General features: G+C 43.4%; 1 protein-coding gene across 1 annotated transcript in view; it reads right to left on the bottom strand.

The window, feature by feature from the left end:
- The window catches only part of LOC308308520 (GRAM domain-containing protein 4-like), a gene marked incomplete at both ends in the record, with an annotated part of 116628 nt that overhangs the window by 83589 nt on the left and 10988 nt on the right, over nt 1-22051 (bottom strand). Inside the window, 2 exons of the mRNA XM_080753931.1 lie at nt 9165-9180; nt 18191-18289. Coding sequence (XP_080610057.1) covers nt 9165-9180; nt 18191-18289 — 115 coding nt within the window. The remainder of the gene's footprint in view (nt 1-9164; nt 9181-18190; nt 18290-22051) is intronic.

Here is a 22051-nt window from a genome sequence, read left to right on the forward strand (position 1 = left end):
TCCGCTAGAACCAACCGGAAGTCATATTGTGGCCAGAGTGGGTACTGGCTATACCTACCGTCCAGTGAAAAGCCCTGGCACAGGTGAAGTCGCCGATTCATCATCATCGTGCATTCACGTGCACACAATAATGATCCCATCCCATTGAAACCAACGGTCTTTCTCATCTTTACAGTCCATTTTCTCCAAAAAACACTTTTGATGCCAAGGATGGCATTGGATTCTCGCTAAAATAGCACAAGCATAAAGGCATCCATCTTAGATCACTGTTTACGTTTCGGACCGGAAGTGGTCACGTGTCAATCTTGAACATCGTCAAGTAGGAATTGTGAGCTTGATCTACTTCCGGCCTTCAAAATAAGAGACTGGCCGCGGACGGAGACTGCCCAGCTACACCCAGCCTGCGGGTTGACCGCGGGGAACCGCGGGTTCGGGCCGGCCCGCGCATCACTAGCGCACAAACACACACACACACACACACACACACACACAACAGCTAGTATTTGGCTGTATCGCAGACTGGGCTGCGATAAGCACTGCGGGTTCCAACCAATGAGAGAACAGTACCAGCAGTACTGTGTGTTGTGCATCAAACCGTGGAGACCATAACAGCAAGATTCCAAAGAAAGCGATGCAGAAAAATAAAAAGTAAACACAATAACACAGCGGTCTTTAACAGGGGGTCCGGGACCCCTAGGGGGTCCTCAGAGTTACTACATGGGGTCCTCCAAATCTTCCAATCCTTTTTATATGAACCCTAGTGTCCATATTCTGAGAACTGTAGCCAAAAATAGCAGATCTACAAGCTCACAACGCCTCGCACTGCGAGGCATTGTGAGCTTGTAGATCGGCTATTTTTGGCAAAGAGGTTTGTGTAGAGGGAAAAAGAGCAGACTAAGTACAGAGTGAAAGGTCAGGTTTATTAGGTAATGACGGTACAAGTGGTTAAATATCTGAAAACACAAATTGACATGAATCCAGACCAAAATACACTGACGATTGTGCCGTCAAACGATTAAACTACATGGAATCTATGAAAAAGGTTGTGGGGGTCCCTGCTTCATCTCTCTCTCAACTAAGGGGTCCCTGGCCTGAAAACTTTGAAGACCCCTGCAATAACACATGGACACAAGAAAAGAAGGACCGACTGGTTGACGTAATCCTCAGTTCATCGTTCCAACTTTATTCTCTGGTTTTAACTGAGTGAGTTTCACACAAACTTAGAGTATCTGCTAAATGCCTAAATTGTAAATTGTCGGTGGTTCAAATGCAGGATAAACAATGGTCCTTGATATGAAAAGGGTTGAAGACCACCGTCATAAATCATAAGCGAACATGATATGTGAGCACAGAGTGCCAAGACAGACAGACAGACAGACAGACAGTGAAAACAAGGGATGGGACGAAAGGAAAATGTCATATCACGATTATTGTGACAAAAGAAATCACGATTTACGATATTATCACGACAATCAAAATCCATTATCCTGAGGCGGGAACATTTGCCAAAAAATATCAGATCTACAAGCTCACAACTGTGTGAGCTCGTAGATCGGCTATTTTTTGGCAAAGACATTTGATAGAGAGTGGAAAAAAAGATTGTATCTAGTACTATATTATAAGTACCTTTTACAATTATAGAGGGTTTAAGTGGTTCCAGATATGCAGCTGGGCAAATAAAAGGTGAATTGATCCCAGTGCATGACGGAGGACGATATCACGATAAATTAAATCTCCACGATACGATTATCGTGAGCGTTTTTTATCACGGTAAATTATTTTATCGCTTAACGTCCCATCCCTAGTGAAAACACAGGTATGTGGGTCCAGTGTCCATGCATAAACCACTTAAAAAAAAAACCTTGATAGACCCTTTTCCCCTTGTGGAGAGGAATAGTCAGGTTCATTATATATTTTTGTCGGATTTCTTTGGAGATTTGTAAAACTATACATTTTTGGAATCTTCAGAGCATGGGGAATCCAAAAATTAATGTTCCCATTTGCACAGACACCTGCAAAGCTGCCATTTTGGACGTTCAAAATGGCCGACATGAAATACATAATTTGTGCTATCTTGGCTTCTAGACAACCTAGAAACTTAATTAAACATGCCAATCCTATGTTTTCTGGGTCAAGGAATTGAATGAGTAAATGATGGGTGAAAAATGTTCTGGACCCCCACCCCCTTTCTGGGGGTTTTCTACTTTGGGACCTCCCCGAACAGTACGCCAGCCAGTTAATGTCCTTTTTTCATAATATTTTAGTTATTTTGTAGGTTTTAAAACATCCTGAGTTCATTTATCACACTTTTAAAGCAGCCAGAATAACCCTTCTGACTTTTGGTTGGGGTCTTTCCTCACATGGGACCCCCCAGACAGACCCCTGAGCCTATCTCAGTAATCGCTCTGCTCCTGCTCCAGAACAATGTTAAATTAGATCATAATTGAAGCATAAAAGTTGTTGTAGCTGGGCTTTGAAAACAAAAAGGAGTAGTAGCAAATACCAGGGGTCTTCCACAGGGAGTCCGGAACCCCTGGGGGCCCTCAGAGTTACTGCAGGGGGCCTGCCAAATCTTGATGGGATCTTTTGATATTTACATTTGAAACTTTTAATGATTTTTTTGTATCCTGGGTTTTTGTATTGTACTTTGATGGTTTATTATTAGTATTCTCGGTATTATTTATAACGGTTTTGTGTTAGACAGTTATGTTTGACAGCTGTTACTGCAGGGATTGCAATAATTAAGGTATTGCAACTTCTCACTTTGGGTATGCAGAACAATGTTTCCATTTATTGCACTACACTCACACTGACAACACCACACACACACACACACACACACACACACACACACACACACACACACACACACACACACACACACACACACACACACACACACACACACACACACACACACACACACACAACTTTGTTATTGTCACCCCAAAACCCTCACCCTATATCCTCTTCAAGAGCCCATGGTCAATTATGCCCAAAGAGATTCACTATCAGTAGCGCTTTCGGGGCCGGACGTGACCGGACTCCATGTGGCCAATATATATTTCCCACATGCACGGCAAGTTGGAGGTAGCATCTCACCCTCCAAGTTCTTTGACAGAAATAGTTCCCTGAGTAATCGCAGGGTTGTTGGACCATTTGAACTGTAAACATGGCATGCAATATCTCCAATGACTGCAATGTTGATGGAAGCTCACCATTAATAAGCTCAGGAGAAATTAAACCCTTGCTAAGGTCCTTGTCAAGTATCATTATCAAGTAGGCGCTGTCCCATGTCTTTTTGGAGATCGGGGCCGGATCTCCCCATAGGCAAGGGGGGGCATTGCCCCCCTAAATGCCCTGTCTGCCCCACCAAACAAGATGGCATGTAAAAATAAAAATATATATCTTTTAAAATATTATGCTACAGCTGTCGCACCACCAAAACCAACACCATTTCATTATATATACATTTTAAAAACTCTGATCGCCAATGCCATCTCTCTCCCTCTCTCTGCACCTCAAAATTTGTAAAACAAATAATAATGTTCCAGGCCAGCAGCTCCGCCCTGATATGCGTTGATGCGTAGGAGGGAACAGCAGTCAGTCTCGTCTCGACAGACAAGTACACGCACCACTTCTGGTTGCCAATTTTGTCCAGCGCATTAAGAAGGAACTAATCAAGAGAAGGAACAGTTTGTTTTTTAGTTGTGCTTGCAGCTTGTTTCACTTTAACTTCTGTTCTCTTTCTCTGGCTCTTTCGGTCAATATGCGTCGATTTCTGGTTTCTAAACCTCGCGACGCGAGTAGCACTGCTGCTACGGCTCCAGTCAGTCCAGAGGCAGGCTCCGAGCCGTCGTCGACTCTGGGTACAGCTGCTCCTCAACCCGACCCAAACCCTAACCCCCAATTGAGTTCCACAAGCACGGCAACACAAGCTGAAAGCGTCGCCGTTCGCAACGCAGCAGCGGTCGCCGATAACGGCACATAATTGCAAATAGGAAACTTTTTCTTCTTTCTATGCACCTGCCTGGCTACAGGTTTGCTCTACTGTTTGTAAATTAGAATGACAAAATACTGTATCAAGTTGACCATAGCCATAGCTGAATGACATCTCACTGCTCCTGGTTCTTACAGGATGGGTAAAACGCAGAGGATACGTTTCAACTATGTGCAAAACCATAGGAGAAGTAGTTCAGTAAAGTTCCTTGTGTAGTTCAGTAAAGTTCCTTGTAGTTAATGAACTCCCACTTTGTGGCACTCTGGAAAGCTCACATGATGAACAGGAATTCTCTGCAGGACTCTTCTTGAAAATGGTTGCAAAGGACCCCACGTTTAATGAAATTAACAGACACATCCCACAATATGCAGGGGCGTGTACAGACGTTTTGAGGAGGGGGTGCTCAAGTGAAAAATATGCAGGGGCGTGCACAGACATTTTGAGGAGGGGGTGCTCAAGTGAAAAAAAGGGCACCTTGTGAATGAAAGCAAGCAAGCAGCATGTAAAGACTCAGCACATCTGTGGGTGTATTTACCACTTGCAGAAATAATGCCATATAGTCCCTTCGAGTTGAGAGGGACATGAGTCCTTTTTTTCCTAATTCATTTCATTCAGCAGTTTGTTTTGTCTCTCCAGCAGAGTTTCTAGTGTCTCTCTCTACTCTGGAAGAGAGGTTATCGTATTATGATACCTACTTTGTCATACCTGACAAATTCCCCTGAGCTTCCATCAATCGACGGAAATAGATGGAATTCAGAGAGTGGAGGGTATGATACCAGTCAGTTGTCTTGTCCTCCCTCCTCCAAAGACCTTTATTAATTGATTTGATTGAAATATTTATTAGAAAATGTACAGTTTCATGACAGCACAGTTCACTGATGCAAGGTCAACTAAAAGTAAACTCAGGTAAGGCGTAAGACGTTGAGGTCCTTCGCTTTAACTCATATAAATATAGGCAATACTTGAGCTCATCAAATGTGGCTGTAAAGCAGATTGCAAGGGACAGTGCAGCAGCTGCTTAAACAATACAAACAAAGACTGTCAACACTATTAGGGAGGACATGTATTGTAGTGAATCTCTTTGGGCATAATTGACCATGAGCTCTTTAAGAGGATAGGGTGAGGGTTTTGGGGTGACAATAACAAAGAGGTGTGTGTGTGTGTGTGTTGTGTTGTCAGTGTGAGTGCAGTGGAATAAATGGACACGTTAGTCTGCACGCCCAAAGTAAGCAATACCTTAATTATTGCAATCCCTGCAATAACACCTGTCAACCATAACTGTCCAACACAAACATTTTATAAATAATACAGAGAATACTAATAAACCATCAAAGTACAATACATAAACCCAGGATACATAAAAACATTCAACGTTTCAAATCCCATCAGGATTTGGTGGGCCCCCTGTAGTAACTCTGAGGACCTCCCTGGGGTCCCGGACCCCCGTGGAAGACCCCTGTTATTTGCTACTACTCCTCTTTGTTTTCAGAGCCTAGCTACAACAACTTTTATGCTTCAATTATGATCTAATTTAACATTGTTCTGGAGCAGGAGCAGAGCGAGTACTGAGATAGGCTCAGGGGTCTGTCTGGGGGGTCCCATGTGAGGAAAGACCCCAACCAAAAGTCAGAAGGGTTATTCTGGCTGCTTTAAAAGTGTGATAAATGAACTCAGGATGTTTTAAAACCTACAAGATAAGTCAAATAGTATGAAAAAAGGACATTAACTGGCTGGCGTACTGTTCGGGGAGGTCCCAAAGTAGAAAACCCCCAGAAAGGGGGTGGGGGTCCGAAACATTTTTCACCCATCATTTACTCATTCAATTCCTTGACCCAGAAAACATAGGATTGGCATGTTTAATTAAGTTTCTAGGTTGTCTAGAAGCCAAGATAGCTCAAATTGTGTATTTCATGTCGGCCATTTTGAATGTCCAAAATGGCGGCTTTGCCGGTGTCTGTGCAAATGGGAACATTGATTTTTGGATTCCCCATGCTCTGAAGATTCCAAAAATGTATAGTTTTACAAATCTCCAAAAAAATCCGACAAACATACATTTCTTAACTCATTTTGCGCCCGCGACTTTCGGTCGCAATGATGTCCAGAGTGCCTCACGCAGGCTCCATCCACTTGCACTCTCTTATTTTGAAGGCCAGAAGTGCACAGCGTGATCACTTCCGGTCTGACGTCATCGGGTCGTGCGCCGGAATCGATCGTTGTTTACGTGGTGCCATGCTGGATTGCATTGGAGCTTTTATATATGTGTTATATAAGCGAGCATCTGCCTCCATCTTCGCTTCTAAAGTGTAGTTTTGAGATAATGGACATTTAAGATGAGATCCCCCGTCCACCTCAATGTTATGGGATGACTATTTTGTGCTGGTGGAGCCGTGATGATGACAAATCAGCGACGATTTTCGCCTCCGGAGCTTCCGCCATATACTCGGTATTTATACTCGCCGTTACAGTAATATATTACTTTTCGCGCGACATCGCGCATTCGGCACTATAAGTACTCGAGTACTTTTCGCGCGACATCGCGCGTTTGGCTTTTAATGAGTTAATATAATGAAACTGACTAGAAAATGCTCTCACACACACACACACACACACACACACACACACACACACACACACACACACACACACACACACACACACACACACACACACACACACACACACACACACACACACACACACACACACACACAGTGTGTAATGGGAGCCACAGAATGTCACTTGACAGAGCACGGCTACAGAGAGATGTGTCCACAGAAGAGTGGAACAAATGGACAACTTTCTGTCTCGTTTCCGAGATACGTGAGATGGCAGCAGCAACACCACAGCAGGACAGGGGGGTCTCTCTGGGACCCCTGGGGGGAGGGGGTGTTATGGCAGATGTGCCCAAAAAGGTCGATCTTGCAGGTAGAACACATGACATGCCCTTGAACCACGGGTCTAACTAAGGTGGCAAACCAAAGGGCAAGTACACAATCTGCCTGACAAGGACAATTTAACACAAGTGGTTCTCAACCTGTGGGTCGGGACCCAAATTATTTTGGGGGGTCTCCAGATGATTAACTTAATGTGCAACATTGTTTTCTCACTCAACAGTAAACAAACCAACATAGAGTTTAAGTGTATCGAGGGTATCTGCACATTTCTAAAGTGGCATTTTAAAGGACTTTTTAAAGGAGTAGTTCACCCCCAAAATGAGTCACGCCATGGAGAGTAGAGTTCAGAGTGGTTTCTGTCACATTCCTAAGACAAATATTTGATTCGAGTAAATTTACCCCCATTGTTTCCGGATGGGGACCCGTTTCGAAACGGGTCCCCATCCGGAACGAATTGAGGTAAATTTATTGTTATCACATTTTTGTCTTAGGAATGCGACAAAAAACTAAAAATATTATTGAACTCTAGTCTCCATGGCGTGACTAATCAATATAAAAAAATATATTTTGGGGTGAACTACTCCTTTAAAACCTCTAAAATGACAGATAAATTGTCAAATATTAGATGCAGACATTGAGAAATAGCCGATCTACATGCTCACAGAGCATGTAGATCTGCTATTTTCACAATAGAACCGTGTTATACAAAATGTAATTCCTCAACTCTTAGTGCTCGTCAGGGTGTTAAAATATGATTATGTTGGGGGTCACAGCCTGAAAAGGTTGAGAACCACTGCCTTGGGGGGAAGATTAGGAATTTACATATCTGACATAATATGTAAGGTTCTGTAAAGTAACAATGTAATTCAGCAGTGCCCCGAGAACCATGGGTCTAAGGAGGCAAACCAAAGGGCAAGTCAACAAATCTGCATGACACAAGGACGCTGTCTGGGTTTCACAATGCTCTGGGTCTCTGGGTGAATGAGGTGAACCTCAATGAGGTTCACCTCATTCACACCTCATTAAAAAAGCCAAGCTGACAGAAAGTGAGACAAGACAAGTAATGCAAGTGTAATGACTGACTGACCGCCCACACACACACACACACACACACACACACACACACACACACACACACACACACACAGAGCTTGTTTACTGAAGCATGCATCATTTAAGACCCTGTGTTCTTAGAAAGCCTGTGGGTGCGCACATGGTCAACCAGTGAGAGAGAGAGAGAGTGTGTGTGTGTGTGTGTGTGTGTGTGTGTGTGTGTGTGTGTGTGTGTGTGTGTGTGTGTGTGTGTGCGTTGTTTTAATCCCCTAATGATCCATATAGGGGCACCGAAAGGTTACTCCCGGGCACAGCGGTCACACGCCCTAGACTAGCCAATCACAACCACCCTACACTAACCAATCACAGGCCTCCGTGGACAGCAGGGTGCTTTCCAGCCGGTAAGAGTCACTCAAGGGTCATTCGAACAGAACTGGTTCCCAAACATTGGGTCGGGACCCATTTGTGGGTCGCGGATCCACATCTCTAGTCCAAATACACCAATTAAGTTCACCAGAAATAGGAAACAGATGCTATGCCAACATACGGTACACGCATGCAGCGTGTTTGAAGATCCAGAGAACAATCAGCCAGAACAATGTGTTTTAACGTCATCGGTAATTGCGACCGTTAGGTAATTGCGACCGTTAGGTCGCAATTACTATCAAAACCACCACCGGCTGTCAGCCCGTCCGTCAGTCTGTCAGTATGTCCGTCACGTCACGTCATGTCACGTCACACTTTTGTCCTACTCATATCTCCGCCACCGTTGCCCCTATCCATCCAAACTTTGCACAGACACTCCTTGGCTGCCAAACCACAACCTCCACCCCTCATGTCTCACTTGGCACTCTTCTAGCGCCACCATGAGGCCGTTCTTGCAAACACATTTTTGGACACTCCTACAAATTCCGCCCTAAAATCAGGCAAAGCGGAGTCATGTCATCAACATGGATCTGTCCCATTTAGCGCCACCATCAGGCTGATTTTTACATGCGACCTGAGTCTTACTGGTAATATATAATGATCATCAAGAAGAAGCAGATCATGGAGCATCGCTATTCTACGGAGAACATCAGCTAAAAAAAAAGAAAAGAAAAAAAAAGACTATCTACAAGCTCACAATGTGCTTGTAGATCGGCTATTTTCTGCAAAGATGTTTGGTGTAGCGTACGTTTACAGATGGTTTAAGTCAGGTTAAATGACTGAAAACTCACATTAACACCAGACGCCCTAAGGGCGAGAGGACGCACTGAAACAACAGAGACTGACACAATATGTCCATATATGGGCATTCCCAGGTATGGGCTAAATATTGATGACATCAGGGATCTCCATATAGGGGCATAAAAGGGACATGGATGGAATTAATTTCCAAGTGTGAATCACCACACTGGTTAACATAAGACTGACACAATATGTCCATATATGGGCATTCCCCGATGTGTGCTTAATATTGATGACGTCAGGGATTTTGGCCTGTATATGGAGCGTGTTGCACGGACGGATCTGCAGGGTTTAAATGCGACAGATGCTGTCAAACGAGTCTATGAAGCTATTTATGAGATATGAAACATTTTAATCTGCAACAGTAAGACTCCCTAATCAGGAGATAAGCGACCGTAGGTCACATGTATACACAAAGAGGGCTGTAACTGCCATTGAATGGTGGGTGGACATAGTGGTTAGGCAGGCAAGGAGTGAGTGTTCCATGTTTGGCATGGATGGGGGCAACATTGGGGAAGATATGAGAAGGGAGAGAAACGGTATGAGTAGGGAGCATGTTGATGACATGACTGTAGACATACTGTGTAGTGTTTTTGGTGATTTTAGGGCAAAATCTGTGTCCAAAAATGTGTTTTTATAAATCGGCCTGAAGGTGGCGCTATTTGGGACAGATTTATGTTGATGGGATGAGTGTAGACATACTGTGTACCGATGTGCGTGATTTTAGGGCGAAAATTGTAGGAGCAGTGTCCAAAAATGTGTTTTGCAAGAATCTGCCTCATGGTGGCGCTAGAAGAGGTCAAATGTGACAAATGAGGGGTGGGGTGTCCGCGTTGCCTTGGCGGACAAATAGGTACCGGCCCCGGCTCTCCCGCACGCTCCTAGCCCGAGTTACGGCATTTTATGTGAGCTGCAGTGGAGGGGGTCCTCCACTGGGGGCGTCACGGCTTTTGCATCCGTTCTGGAGCACCAGGAGTGGGTGGTCCCCGGGAATCCCCCGTGAGCAGCCCCGTTGGGGTGGTCATTTGGTCATTTTTGCACATTTGGTCATTTTGTACACTTGGGGGTCCCCCAGGGATCTGGGAGTCCCTGGAGCTCCGGGGGTCCTTGGAGGTTGTAGTTTGGCAGGTAAGGAGTGTGTGTGCAAAATTTGGCATGGATGGGGGCAACGGTTGTGGAGATATGAGCAGGGCAAAAGTGTGACGTGTGACTGAGGTTTTGGTAGTAAATGCGACCTACGGTCGCAACAATAGCCTATGTAGTGGGGTCCCTGCTTCATCCGTCTCTCAGCTAAGGGGTCCCTGCTTCATGTGTCTCTCAGCTAAGGGGTCCCTGCTTCATTTCTCTCTCAGCTAAGGGGTCCCTGCTTCATGTCTCTCACAGCTAAGGGGGTCCATGCTTCATCTGTCTCTCAGCTAAAGCTAGCCTTACATCTAACAACTTTGGTAAGATTGTGGACAGATTTGGGAAAGATTTCTTAAAGACTACCCCTCACACTATAAGATTTGAAAAAGACTCCCCAAAGACTGTAGGATGATTTTTCAAAGATTTCAGTTGTTAGATGTGTATGCCTCTTTTAAGGGGTCCCTGCTTCATCTGTTGCTCAGCTAAGCCCATAAAGGGATCCTTGGCCTGAAAAACGTTGAAACCCCTGAGCCCCAAAAGTTTGAGAACAGAGAACCACCTGCTGACTGCTGTTGTTGACATTCTATTTAGTTGGACTCTATTTATTTTTGCACAGTTTTATATCTGGGGAGAACTAACTCTCTATATGTGTGGAGGAAGGTGCATAATATATAGAACACGGAAACGAATTGGACATACATAGCCGACTAAAAGCTGTTTGTAAAGAGTTTATGGCAGCATATTAGCCTCGTTCAAAGTCATCTTAAACGCAGCATAGTTGAAATGACGGCGCGATAAAAGATTTTTTTTAAATAGACTACTTTACCGTGTCGCTCGCCTAGAAGAACTGATCTGAAGCTGTCAAACCACCGCAAAAGCAGTTGTTTGTCGCCAAGCGACGCCGTCGGATAATGGATTATTATATGATCGGACAGAGCAAGATCAAACGCAGCGGTCGCCAGTCGCTCCATTCCACATTCACAAACCAGTGGCGTCAGTTCAGAAAAAGGTAAGGTATGGCAACATGACTGGTGTTGCCATACCTTAGCAACAGGAATGATACATTTATTTTAAGAAGTTCCATTTTTTCCCCAAAAAAAATCTATGGTTTCTTGCGCTGGATATATGGCAGTCTGGAGCAGTTGTTCAAGTGCAGCTAAACTTGGCATAATAATAGTAAACGTGCCACAATTAACAATGATAAATTGCACCTGTGCAGCTGACCTGCGGAACCTGGGAATATACAATTCCGTCAAGATGGGGAGAATAAAAGTGTGGAGAATATAATTAGTCTATAGGCCTAATACCTTGTTAAATTTTGCATTTGTAGTTATTTTAATGTAATTTAACAACACAATAACCAGCACAGATAGACAAAGAGACATTCATGGATTTATATTTTAAAGTAGGCTAACTTGTATCTCCCCCCTGGACCCAGGCCAGGCCATGGCAGCTGCATACCCCTGCCATACCCCATTGACGCCCCTGTCACAAACATACGGTAACATAGTAGCAGGATCATCTGTTACTCACCCTGCACGCAGATCGTAGCACAGTTTCATCAACCCTGAGAATATTGATTGATTGATTAATCTTTTCTTCTTTTTAATTGGATTCCTTCGCATCCACCTGCTTCATCGATATTTCGTCATCATCATCATCGCGGGGATCGGATGATCGCAGCGGGGAGCCCTCGATCGTGTCCTCCTCCTCAGCGTCCATCACAAGTCCTTTAAATAAACCGCGATAGGCTCGATACTTAGTTTAAATGATGAGGTATTGATAACGACGCGATCATAGTTCCACCCTCACGCCAGACAGACAGACAGACAGACAGTCCACAGTGTGACACAGACAGTCTCTCACTCTCTCCCCGCTGTGATGTTTGACCGTCTGTCTGTCTCTTCCACTCTCGTGTGTGTGTGTGTGTGTGTGTGTGTGTGTGTGTGTGTGTGTGTGTGTGTGCGTGCGTGCGTGTGTGTGTCTGATCTGTCAGAGCAGAACACACGCACTGCACACAGCGCTACCTTTGGTGAACTTCAGAATAAAATGTTCATTTCCGCGGTTGTTCTCATGGTTCCTCGGTTCCTGGCTATATCCACTGATTGCTATTTTTGGTGTGTCTCTCCTGTTGTGGGCAGATTTAAAGCACTAGAAAAAAAGATCTGGTTGAAAAAAGAGCCTGACCCAAAATAAATTGCAATAGTAATGGGTCATATATATACATTATATATATATATATATATATATATATATATATATATATATATATATATATAGAGAGAGAGAGAGAGAGAGAGAGAGAGAGAGAGAGAGAGAGAGAGAGAGACCTATATATATATACACTGTATATATATATATAATTCATTTTTTCTTCTACTTTATTATATTACCACCTTTATCGTTATCTTATTTGTACTCTCACTCACTCTCTCACACACACACACACACACACACACACACACACACACACACACACACACACACACACACACACACACACACACACACACACACACACACACAGTAAAAGCCCAGAATTCAAAATGTACTTGATTAAAAGTATGAAAGTATTGGCATCAAAATGTACTTAAAGTACCAAAAGTAAAAGTACACAATGATTGAAAATAGCAGATCTAAAAATCGTGACACGTTGTGAGCTTGTAGATTGTCTATATTTCTTAAAGCTGTTGATTCACCCTTATAATGGACTAAATGGTGTTGATATTGAGGGTTTGTTTGGTTTGGTTTGTTAGATGTTTGGCTCCCTCTGGTGGACGGGTTGGCACAGTGTCAAATACAGACAGCAGGTGACTTGAAGGATGATACAAACCTGTAATAAATCAAATAGTATAGTGGGTATTTGCATGCAGTGAGTGGCAAATCGAGTGACAAAGTGAGCGGCAAAGTGAGTTTAACGTTGTTTAATGCAATAAGATAGTATTTTTCTGTTTGAATGTAAAGGCTGCCATAGCCCTGAAACATGACGGTCGCTGATAGCATGGCGTACGACCATCACGCGCGAGGATTTACCTGGGTTTTCGGAAGCGATTTCGACAGCCTATACAAACTACACAAGCATTAAGATTTCACAAACAACGTGCTTTATAAAGTCTCACACCTGTCTAAATACTGTCCGGCATGTTAACTTCATAGACGCATACAAAACAGAAAAAGTACAAAACTATGGCACCACCACTTTAAATGGATCATGAAATCAAAACAATATTTTCATTTTTATTTTGTGGCTTTTTTTATGTTCCCTGACCTCAACTACAACCCCAAAAAATGAACATTCAACATTAACACACGGGTGACTAACCTGTCATTTTGGCCGATTTTAAGATCGCAAAGTGCAATAACTCTCCCCAACAAGGTCTCAGAAATTTCCCCTTCCATGACTTTTCCTAAATACTCAAGACATATGTTCTCTTTTTTCCCCCTTCTAAAATGTTTCCTAAGTATGAAATAATATACGATTATACCACTCTGCATTTATCAGTCAAATTGACTGGTAAATTCTTTTTTTTTTGCCCAGGAGAGCAACAACTCCTCCCCTGCTGCCAGCAGGGATTCTATTGTCAGTATAACAACAGACAATAGAACCCCTGCTGGCAGCAGGGGAGCTTGAAGGGAGAGAATTTACCTGTCAATTGGAGTGGAAGTGATTATTATTATTATTATTATTTCAGTCACCCGAGTGTTAAGTGGTTTTTCTGTAATCTATAGTTTTTGGAACTTGGGGTATATGCATATACGCCATTTTGTTCTACTTCCGGGTGTCTTTCGACTTCCTTCACAGGTGTTACCAATGATACTAGTGTAAAAAACATCACAAGGATGCAGCTGGGACGTATCATCAGTGATGTAGCCTGGGGTCGACGGGTGTTTCGGGTCTCGCAACATCATACACCCTCGCCCAGGTGACCCAGCCGGGGTTGATCCAGTCCCGACTTACGTCCCAGTAGCTATCCACGATCAGTCCTATTAGGGAAAGACAGGGTCACTCAATGTGCAGCACCGGAACTACTCTGCCGGGATTGGGGGTACCATTCTGGCGCGTGGAAGAACTAGGCTCTATGGGTTGACTCCTGGCCGGGCTCCTCCTACGTCTCACCAGGTCCTCCCCTGCTCTCACCAGGTTCAGAACCTGTGCGTTGCACCAGACCCCAATCCAAACATTCCATTCAGCTGCTGCATTTGAATGGCCCTCCTAAAGGCCTCACCGTGGATTTGTTGGGCTTCTTCCTCACGGAAGACACAGGCTGGGGCGCCAACCCAACCTGCTCCCGGGTGCCGTCTAAATTCCGGCCGTCAACCGAGTCTCCGGTGGTCACCAAACTATTCCTGGTTGTCACATAGTCTATTCCTATGAGCCACTATAAATAGAACCAATAGTGTAAAAAACATCACAAGGATGCAGCTGGGACGTATCATCAGTGATGTAGCCTGGGGTCGACGGGTGTTTCGGGTCTCGCAACATCATACACCCTCGCCCAGGTGACCCAGCCGGGGTTGATCCAGTCCCGACTTACGTCCCAGTAGCTATCCACGATCAGTCCTATTAGGGAAAGACAGGGTCACTAATGAAGGGTCTGTTCCATTCTGCTCAAACAGAGTCAGGGTGCTGCTATTGTGCATGTTGGCTCACTGGAAACACTCTGCTACACCAGTGGGTCTCAAAGTGTCGTTGAGTGGGTTCCAAATGTCCCCATACAGGTGTGTAACTCTGAGAGTGTACAAATGGAATCAATTTGGAATCCATTTGATTCCATTTGTTGATTCCATTTGTAAAGAGTTATGGGGGTCCTTGAAATTAAAGAACCACTGTACAATAAATCAAACAGAGCCTTAATTAGTATCATCAGTAACACCTGTGAAGGAAGTCGAAAGACACCCGGAAGTAGAACAAAATGGCGTATGTGCATATCATTTGCCTCTGGACGTACGCATCTTCATCCAGGGGAGGAGGTGGTTGTAGGTGAGGGTGAAGTTGGTGAATGCAACAACTGAACTTGTAAATGGTAAATGGTGCATTGGAACAATACAAACACAGTGGAAAGTAACACCATAAGGTTGTACTCCTCCCACCCTGGGCGGAAGGAGTAGGACGAAGGCTCTACGTCCTCCTGGTGGGGGCTCCTCACTGGTAGGTGAGTCAGTAGGAAACAACAGTATGTCCTCCCGGTGGGGGCTCCTCACTGGCAGGTTGAGTCAGTAGGAAACAACAGTACGTCCTCCCGGTGGGGGCTCCTCACTGGCAGGTTGAGTCAGTAGGAAACAACAGTACGTCCTCCCGGTGGGGGCTCCTCACTGGCAGGTTGAGTCAGTAGGAAACAACAGTGCGTCCTCCCGGTGGGGGCTCCTCACTGGCAGGTTGAGTCAGTAGGAAACAACAGTACGTCCTCCCGGTGGGGGCTCCTCACTGGCAGGTTGAGTCAGTAGGAAACAACAGTGCGTCCTCCCGGTGGGGGCTCCTCACTGGCAGGTTGAGTCAGTAGGAAACAACAGTACGTCCTCCCGGTGGGGGCTCCTCACTGGCAGGTTGAGTCAGTAGGAAACAACAACAGTGACAACACAGCAATGTTGTTGGGGAGGAATCAATTGGCATAATGACTAAATTGGGGCAAAAAAGGGGTAAAAATTGTTGGCTAATCTAAATAAAAAATAAATGATATAAAACACAATACCAATTGGTATTAATAAGGAGGAAGTATAATAGTCCATGGGCCATAAAAGATGTCGGTATCCGAAAGATGGCAAAGGTTTCCATGCATTTTTGAAAAGCTCAATATGTTGGTATGATAACCCTTTCGGAGACACAGCTAAATTGGTGTTATCAGCCACTAGATTGGTGTCCCATTAACTTTACTATAGAGGAAGAAAAAGAAAAGAATTAATCTGCTTTAACCAGGGTTTTTTGTTTTATGATGATTATGATTTCATGATTCTAAATCGTCTAAAACATCTGCTTTGCACGAAAAACATTACTTGTGCTAAAAACGTCCCCACAAGACTATCGGTTCAGTGATAAAAAGTGATTAGTCATTACTTTTCACACTTTTGTAGGGTCCGTTTTAGCCCAAGGAATGTTTTTCGTGCAAAACAGATGCTTGCAATGGATTCAGAATCATGAAAAAAACCTAGTTTGACCCCTCATATGCTACTTCAAGCAGATTAATTCTTAATGGGACACCAACTCTAGTGGCTGATAACACCAATTCAGCTGTGTCTCAGAAAGGGTTATCATACCAAAATATAATCTACAGATATAGAGCTTTTCAAAAATGCATAGTAACCGTAACCGTACAGTGACATAGAACTGTACACAGCCATTAGACTTCATAGCCATGGTATGTAGTTTTTATACCACACCAATCAACCCATTTTACAAGTGATTTTTAGACGTACCTGAATTCTTAGTCTCTACTTTTTGGAGCCTTTGGCCCGGCCTGCCGCCTTGTTCTTGGACTTGTTGTCACCCTTCACTCCCAGCGATGAATGTACCTCTGTACATAAAGTGAGATAGATAGATAGATAGATAGATAGATAGATAGATAGATAGATAGATAGATAGATACCTTTATTATTATCCCAATTAAGGGGGAAAATCAGTTTCCCAGAGGCAGCACAGCAGTATAAGGTTATTTACAAAGTTACAGAGAAGTAAGAAAAAGAAAAAGAAAAAACAAGAACAGAGTACAGTAAAGAGCAAGGTACATCAAGAGAGGGAACGAATAATATATAAATATAAATACATAAAGTGTCCTTAAGCACAACTATCAAAATAGTACAGTGTCCAAATCAAATCAAAAGTGACCATAGCAGTCAATGCTAGTTAGTAAGACTCCCTAATCGGGAGATAAGCGACCGTCAGGTCGCATAATGTTGTCTGCCAAAAGTAACCACATGGTGGCGCTATGGGGCATGGGAGAAATCAGGGGTGGAGGTTGTGGTTTGCCAGCCAAAGAGTGTGTGTGCAAAGTTTGGCATGGATAGGGCTAACGGTGCTGGAGATAAGAGTGTGCAAAAATCAACCTCATGGTGGCGCTAGAAGAGGCCCATGAGCAGGTAGATGTGAGGATTTTAAGTGGTATGTATGGCTATGTGTTGAGGGAATGTGCGTGGCTTATTGCAAAGAAAAGGCATGTGGTGTGATTTGCGGAAAACGGAGCAATCCAACAAATTTTAGAATATCAGAAGGGAATATGGGAAATGTGACAGATCCATGGTGATGACATGACTTTAGAGTTACTGTGTACCGCTTTGTGTGATTTTAGGGCAAAATCTGTAGGAGCAGTGTCCATGAATGTGTTTTGCAAGAATCGGCCTCATGGTGGCGCTAGAAGAGGGCCATGTGAGAAATGAGGGGTAGAGGTCGTGGTTTGGCAGTCAAGGAGTATGTGTGCAAAGTCCGGCATGGATGGGGGCAACGGTGGCGGAGATATGAGTAGGGCAAAAGTGTGATGTGACGTGTGACGGACAGACAGCCGGTGGAGGTTTTGATAGTAACTGCGACCTAACGGTCGCAACAATGCAATTAAATTACCCAAACATGAACCTTTTGAGCTTTTTCATCAATCGTGGTACATTTATGAATGATACCTATAAATACCATAATATATATATATATATATATATATATATATATATATATATATATATATATATATATATATATATATATATATGAAGGATACTTGAAACGGATACAAATCTAAAACAATTATTCTACTTCCCTGGTGACGATTCCATCCATTACTTACACTCTTTTACAAGTCCTGTCAATCTCTACTATTGTTTGATTCTTTCTTTCATTTAGTTATTGCAGCAGATATAACAAAAACACATAATAACAATAATTATAATACATGTTTGTTCTCTCTCTTACCGTCGCTGGGCGCCCCCTGCAGTTCAATGGTGGAGGTTCTGCTCTTCTTTTTAACAGGCTCTCCACCAGAGGAGGACTGTTGCTGCTTCTTGTCTGGTGCTAGAAACACAAATGAAAAGGAATTAATATACCAGTAAGACTCCCTAATCAGGAAGTACCGTCAGGTCGTATACACAAACTTTAGAAGCCAATGGTAGCCAATCAGGAGGGAATATGGGAAATGGGACAGATCCATGTTGATGACATGGCTCTAGAGATACTGTGTACCACTTTGCGTGATTTTAGGGCAACATTTTTGGGAGCAGTGTCCAAAAAATTTGTTTTGCAAGAATCGGCCTCATGGTGGCGGTAGAAGAGGGCCATGTGAGAAAAGTGATTTGCCATCCAAGGAGTGTGTGTGCAAAGTTTGGCATGGATAGGGGCAACGGTGGCGGAGATATGAGTAGGGCTAAAGTGTGACGTGACGTGACGTGACGTGACGTGACGGATATACAGACTGACAGCCGGTGGAGCTTTTCATAGTAACTGCGACCTGACGGAATGCACAGCATTTTAAGATTTGTGTAAAATTATGACGTTTGGGAACATAGAGAATAGGCAAAAAATAAAGTACAACGATACAACAATAAAAAAACACAAAGTGTGTACGTGCATGCATGTGTGTGTGTGTGTGTGTGTGTGTGTGGGGGGGGGGGGGGGGGGGGTACAGTACAGGCTATAATAAGCAACATATGAATTGTGTTGGTTTAATTTGGTCATGGTGACATCATCAGGTTGTGTAATTCCTCTGCTTTGGTATTCAGGACTTGTAACTGTCATGTTGGACTACAATGAATATGTACCGTATTTTCCGGACTATAAGGCGCACCGGACTATAAGGCGCACTGTCAATGAATGGTCTATTTTCGAACTGTTTTCATATATAAGGCGCACCGGACTATAAGGCGCACATAATAGACGCTACCGTTGCGTTATGCATCCAACAGATGGAGCTGTGCTAAAGGGAATGTCAATGTCAATGAATGATCCATATATAAGGCGCACTGGACTATAAGGCGCACTGTAGTTTTTTGAGAAAATTAAAGGCTTTTAAGTGCGCCTTATAGTCCGGAAAATACGGTATATAGTTACTGTATGGAAGAAACCTTCAATTATACTTAATCATAGGACAATGTTGGACAAAAGTAGATGAAATTGCCGACTTACATACTCAAAATGGGACATGTTGTGAGCATGCATATGAGCTAATTCTATTATTTAAATGTATTAAAATGTCACGTATGGGCCTTTTAATACTTTCCCAAAAAAGGGACGGCAGGTTTAAAATCTGTTTGTGAGTTTTATAAATAGTAAACCAATTAAAAATATTAACAAGAGCTTGTGACTGTTCTACATTGGATACATTTGACTTTTATTTCTATTTTCTTCATTTCATGGAAAATAACGGTTTTGGACGTCCAAGGTTTCTGACAGCAACAATAAGTTGTTAAGTACTGATATATAATGTGTCAGCAGAGACTCCCTATTTGGGGGAAAACATGCATTGCAGTACCAGATCTTTGTCCTGTACCAGTAAGAATATGGGAAATGGGACAGATCCATGTTGATGACATGACTCTAGACATACTGTGTACCGCTCAAGCTACACTGGAGCTTGAGTCTGAAGTTGTCCCTATTCTATTTGATTACAAAGGGGAGGGGATTTAAAATTTGAAATTCCCAATCACAAGAGATCTGTTGGGAGGGGTTGTGTTTGACTTGTGTACACAAAACATTCCCTCTTCCCCCTCCCCTCTGTGACATGCACCAAACATGTCATTGTCTTTGATGTTTCATTGATTAGAGAGAATCACTAACAAGCTATCGACACTTGTAGATATTTGATCAAGACAATACATTTGATACAAATTACAATTGGTGTTGCTTACCTGCATGAGTCGTCATGTGCTTCTTCAGAGATTCATTTCGAGTGAATCTTTGTTCACACACTGTACAAGTGAACGGCTTTTCCCCAGTATGAGATCTCATGTGTTTCTTCAGAGAACCCGTTTCAGCAAAGCCTTTGTCACAAACTTTGCAAGTAAAGGGCTTTTCCCCAGTATGAGATCTCATGTGTTTCTTCAGAGAACCCGTTTCAGCAAAGCCTTTGTCACAAACTTTGCAAGTAAAGGGCTTTTCCACAGTATGAGATCTCATGTGTGTCTTCAGATGAACGATTTGAGCAAAGCCTTTGTCACAAACTCTGCAAGTAAAGGGCTTTTCCCCAGTATGAGATCTCATGTGTTTCTTCAGAGAACCCGTTTCAGCAAAGCCTTTGTCACAAGTAAAGGGCTTTTCCCCAGTATGAGATCTCATGTGTGTCTTCAGATGAACCATTTGAGCAAAGCCTTTGTCACAAACTTTGCAAGTAAAGGGCTTTTCCCCAGTATGAGATCTCATGTGTGTCTTCAGATGAACCATTTGAGCAAAGCCTTTGTCACAAACTCTGCAAGTAAAGGGCTTTTCCCCAGTATGAGATCTCATGTGGGACTTCAGATGAACCATTTGAGCAAAGCCTTTGGCACAAACTGTACAAGTAAAGGGCTTTTCCACTGTGTGAGTCGTCACGTGAGTCTTCAGCACTTCCTTTCGAGCAAAGCTTTTGGCGCAAACTCTACAAGTAAACGGCTTTTCTCCAGTGTGTATCCTCATGTGTCGTTTCAGATTGCTCTTTTTACCAAAGCTTGTGCCACATTCTGTACAATTCAAGCTTTTCGCCCCACAGTGGTCCTCTACATCAGCAGGTGTTTTCATGTGTTCAGCTGAGGTGCTCGCTACAGGCTCCGTCTCTCTGGTTACATCCTCACTGTCAGTATCAGATTCATAAAAAACATATAGTAACTGGCAGAATGTACCGGTACACATGATCACTAGTTGGTTGTGATGTTCCACTGTCCTCTACATCAGCTTGAGTTTTCATGTGTTGAGATGAGCTGCTGGCTACAGGCTCTGCCTCTCTGTTATCATCATCCTCAATTCTCACTGCTAGTAATGTCTGCATTGACCCAGCAGCCTCCTCTGGTCTTTGAAGCAACTCGTCTTTATTCTGTGGAGGTTCTGGTTCCTCCTGGTCCAGACTAGTATTCCTCTCCAGCTGTTCAATGGAAACCTCTTCTTTATTCACAGGGCTGTGCAGGAAGTCTAGAAAAAAGATGAAATGAGAGTAAAGCACTGAACATTTGGACTTAAATTAATTGCATACAGTGTTTCCCATTTTGTTGGGAAACACTGTCAAAGTGAGCTGAGAAGCTGATCTTATACAACATAGACTACAAGTCACGACACATTTTAGGTCTTGGGTCTGACCGAACCAGTTGTGCTTTTGCCAACGAATGCTGCTGTTAGGGCAGTCACGATTAATACATGATCGTCTATTCGTGATTATTTTTCATATTCGCGATTATTTTTCATATTCGCGATTATCGTCAATTATCCAGTTTAATTAAAAAAGTAGTGTTTTGACAAGAAACCCATTCTTAAACCTCACGTAAACATTTGCATTCTTGAATGAGCCTCCTCCTTCCTGTTGAACGCTTGTGTGTGAGTGTGTCCCCGCTCTTCCTCGTCAGTCAACAGACAACAGCAGCAGGCATGCACAGTGCAGTCACACAGGCAGGCTGGCTGGCTAAACATGCTTAAAAAGTTTGTTTCAACTGACCCGATCAATTACTTTTTCCAGACGGTCGGAACAGACACATGTACCATACGCATCCCGGGACTGTTTGATACATACAGAAAAAGGCTTTCACTTTCGTTTCAACACAGAGGACTGGAGTCAATGCTTAGCTTTTAGCATTGCTACTGTTGTGGACGGGGATGATG

This window comes from Nannobrachium achirus (genome assembly GCF_963921795.1).
Source record: "Nannobrachium achirus genome assembly, chromosome: 23".
Classification (NCBI taxonomy): Eukaryota; Metazoa; Chordata; class Actinopteri; order Myctophiformes; family Myctophidae; genus Nannobrachium; species Nannobrachium achirus.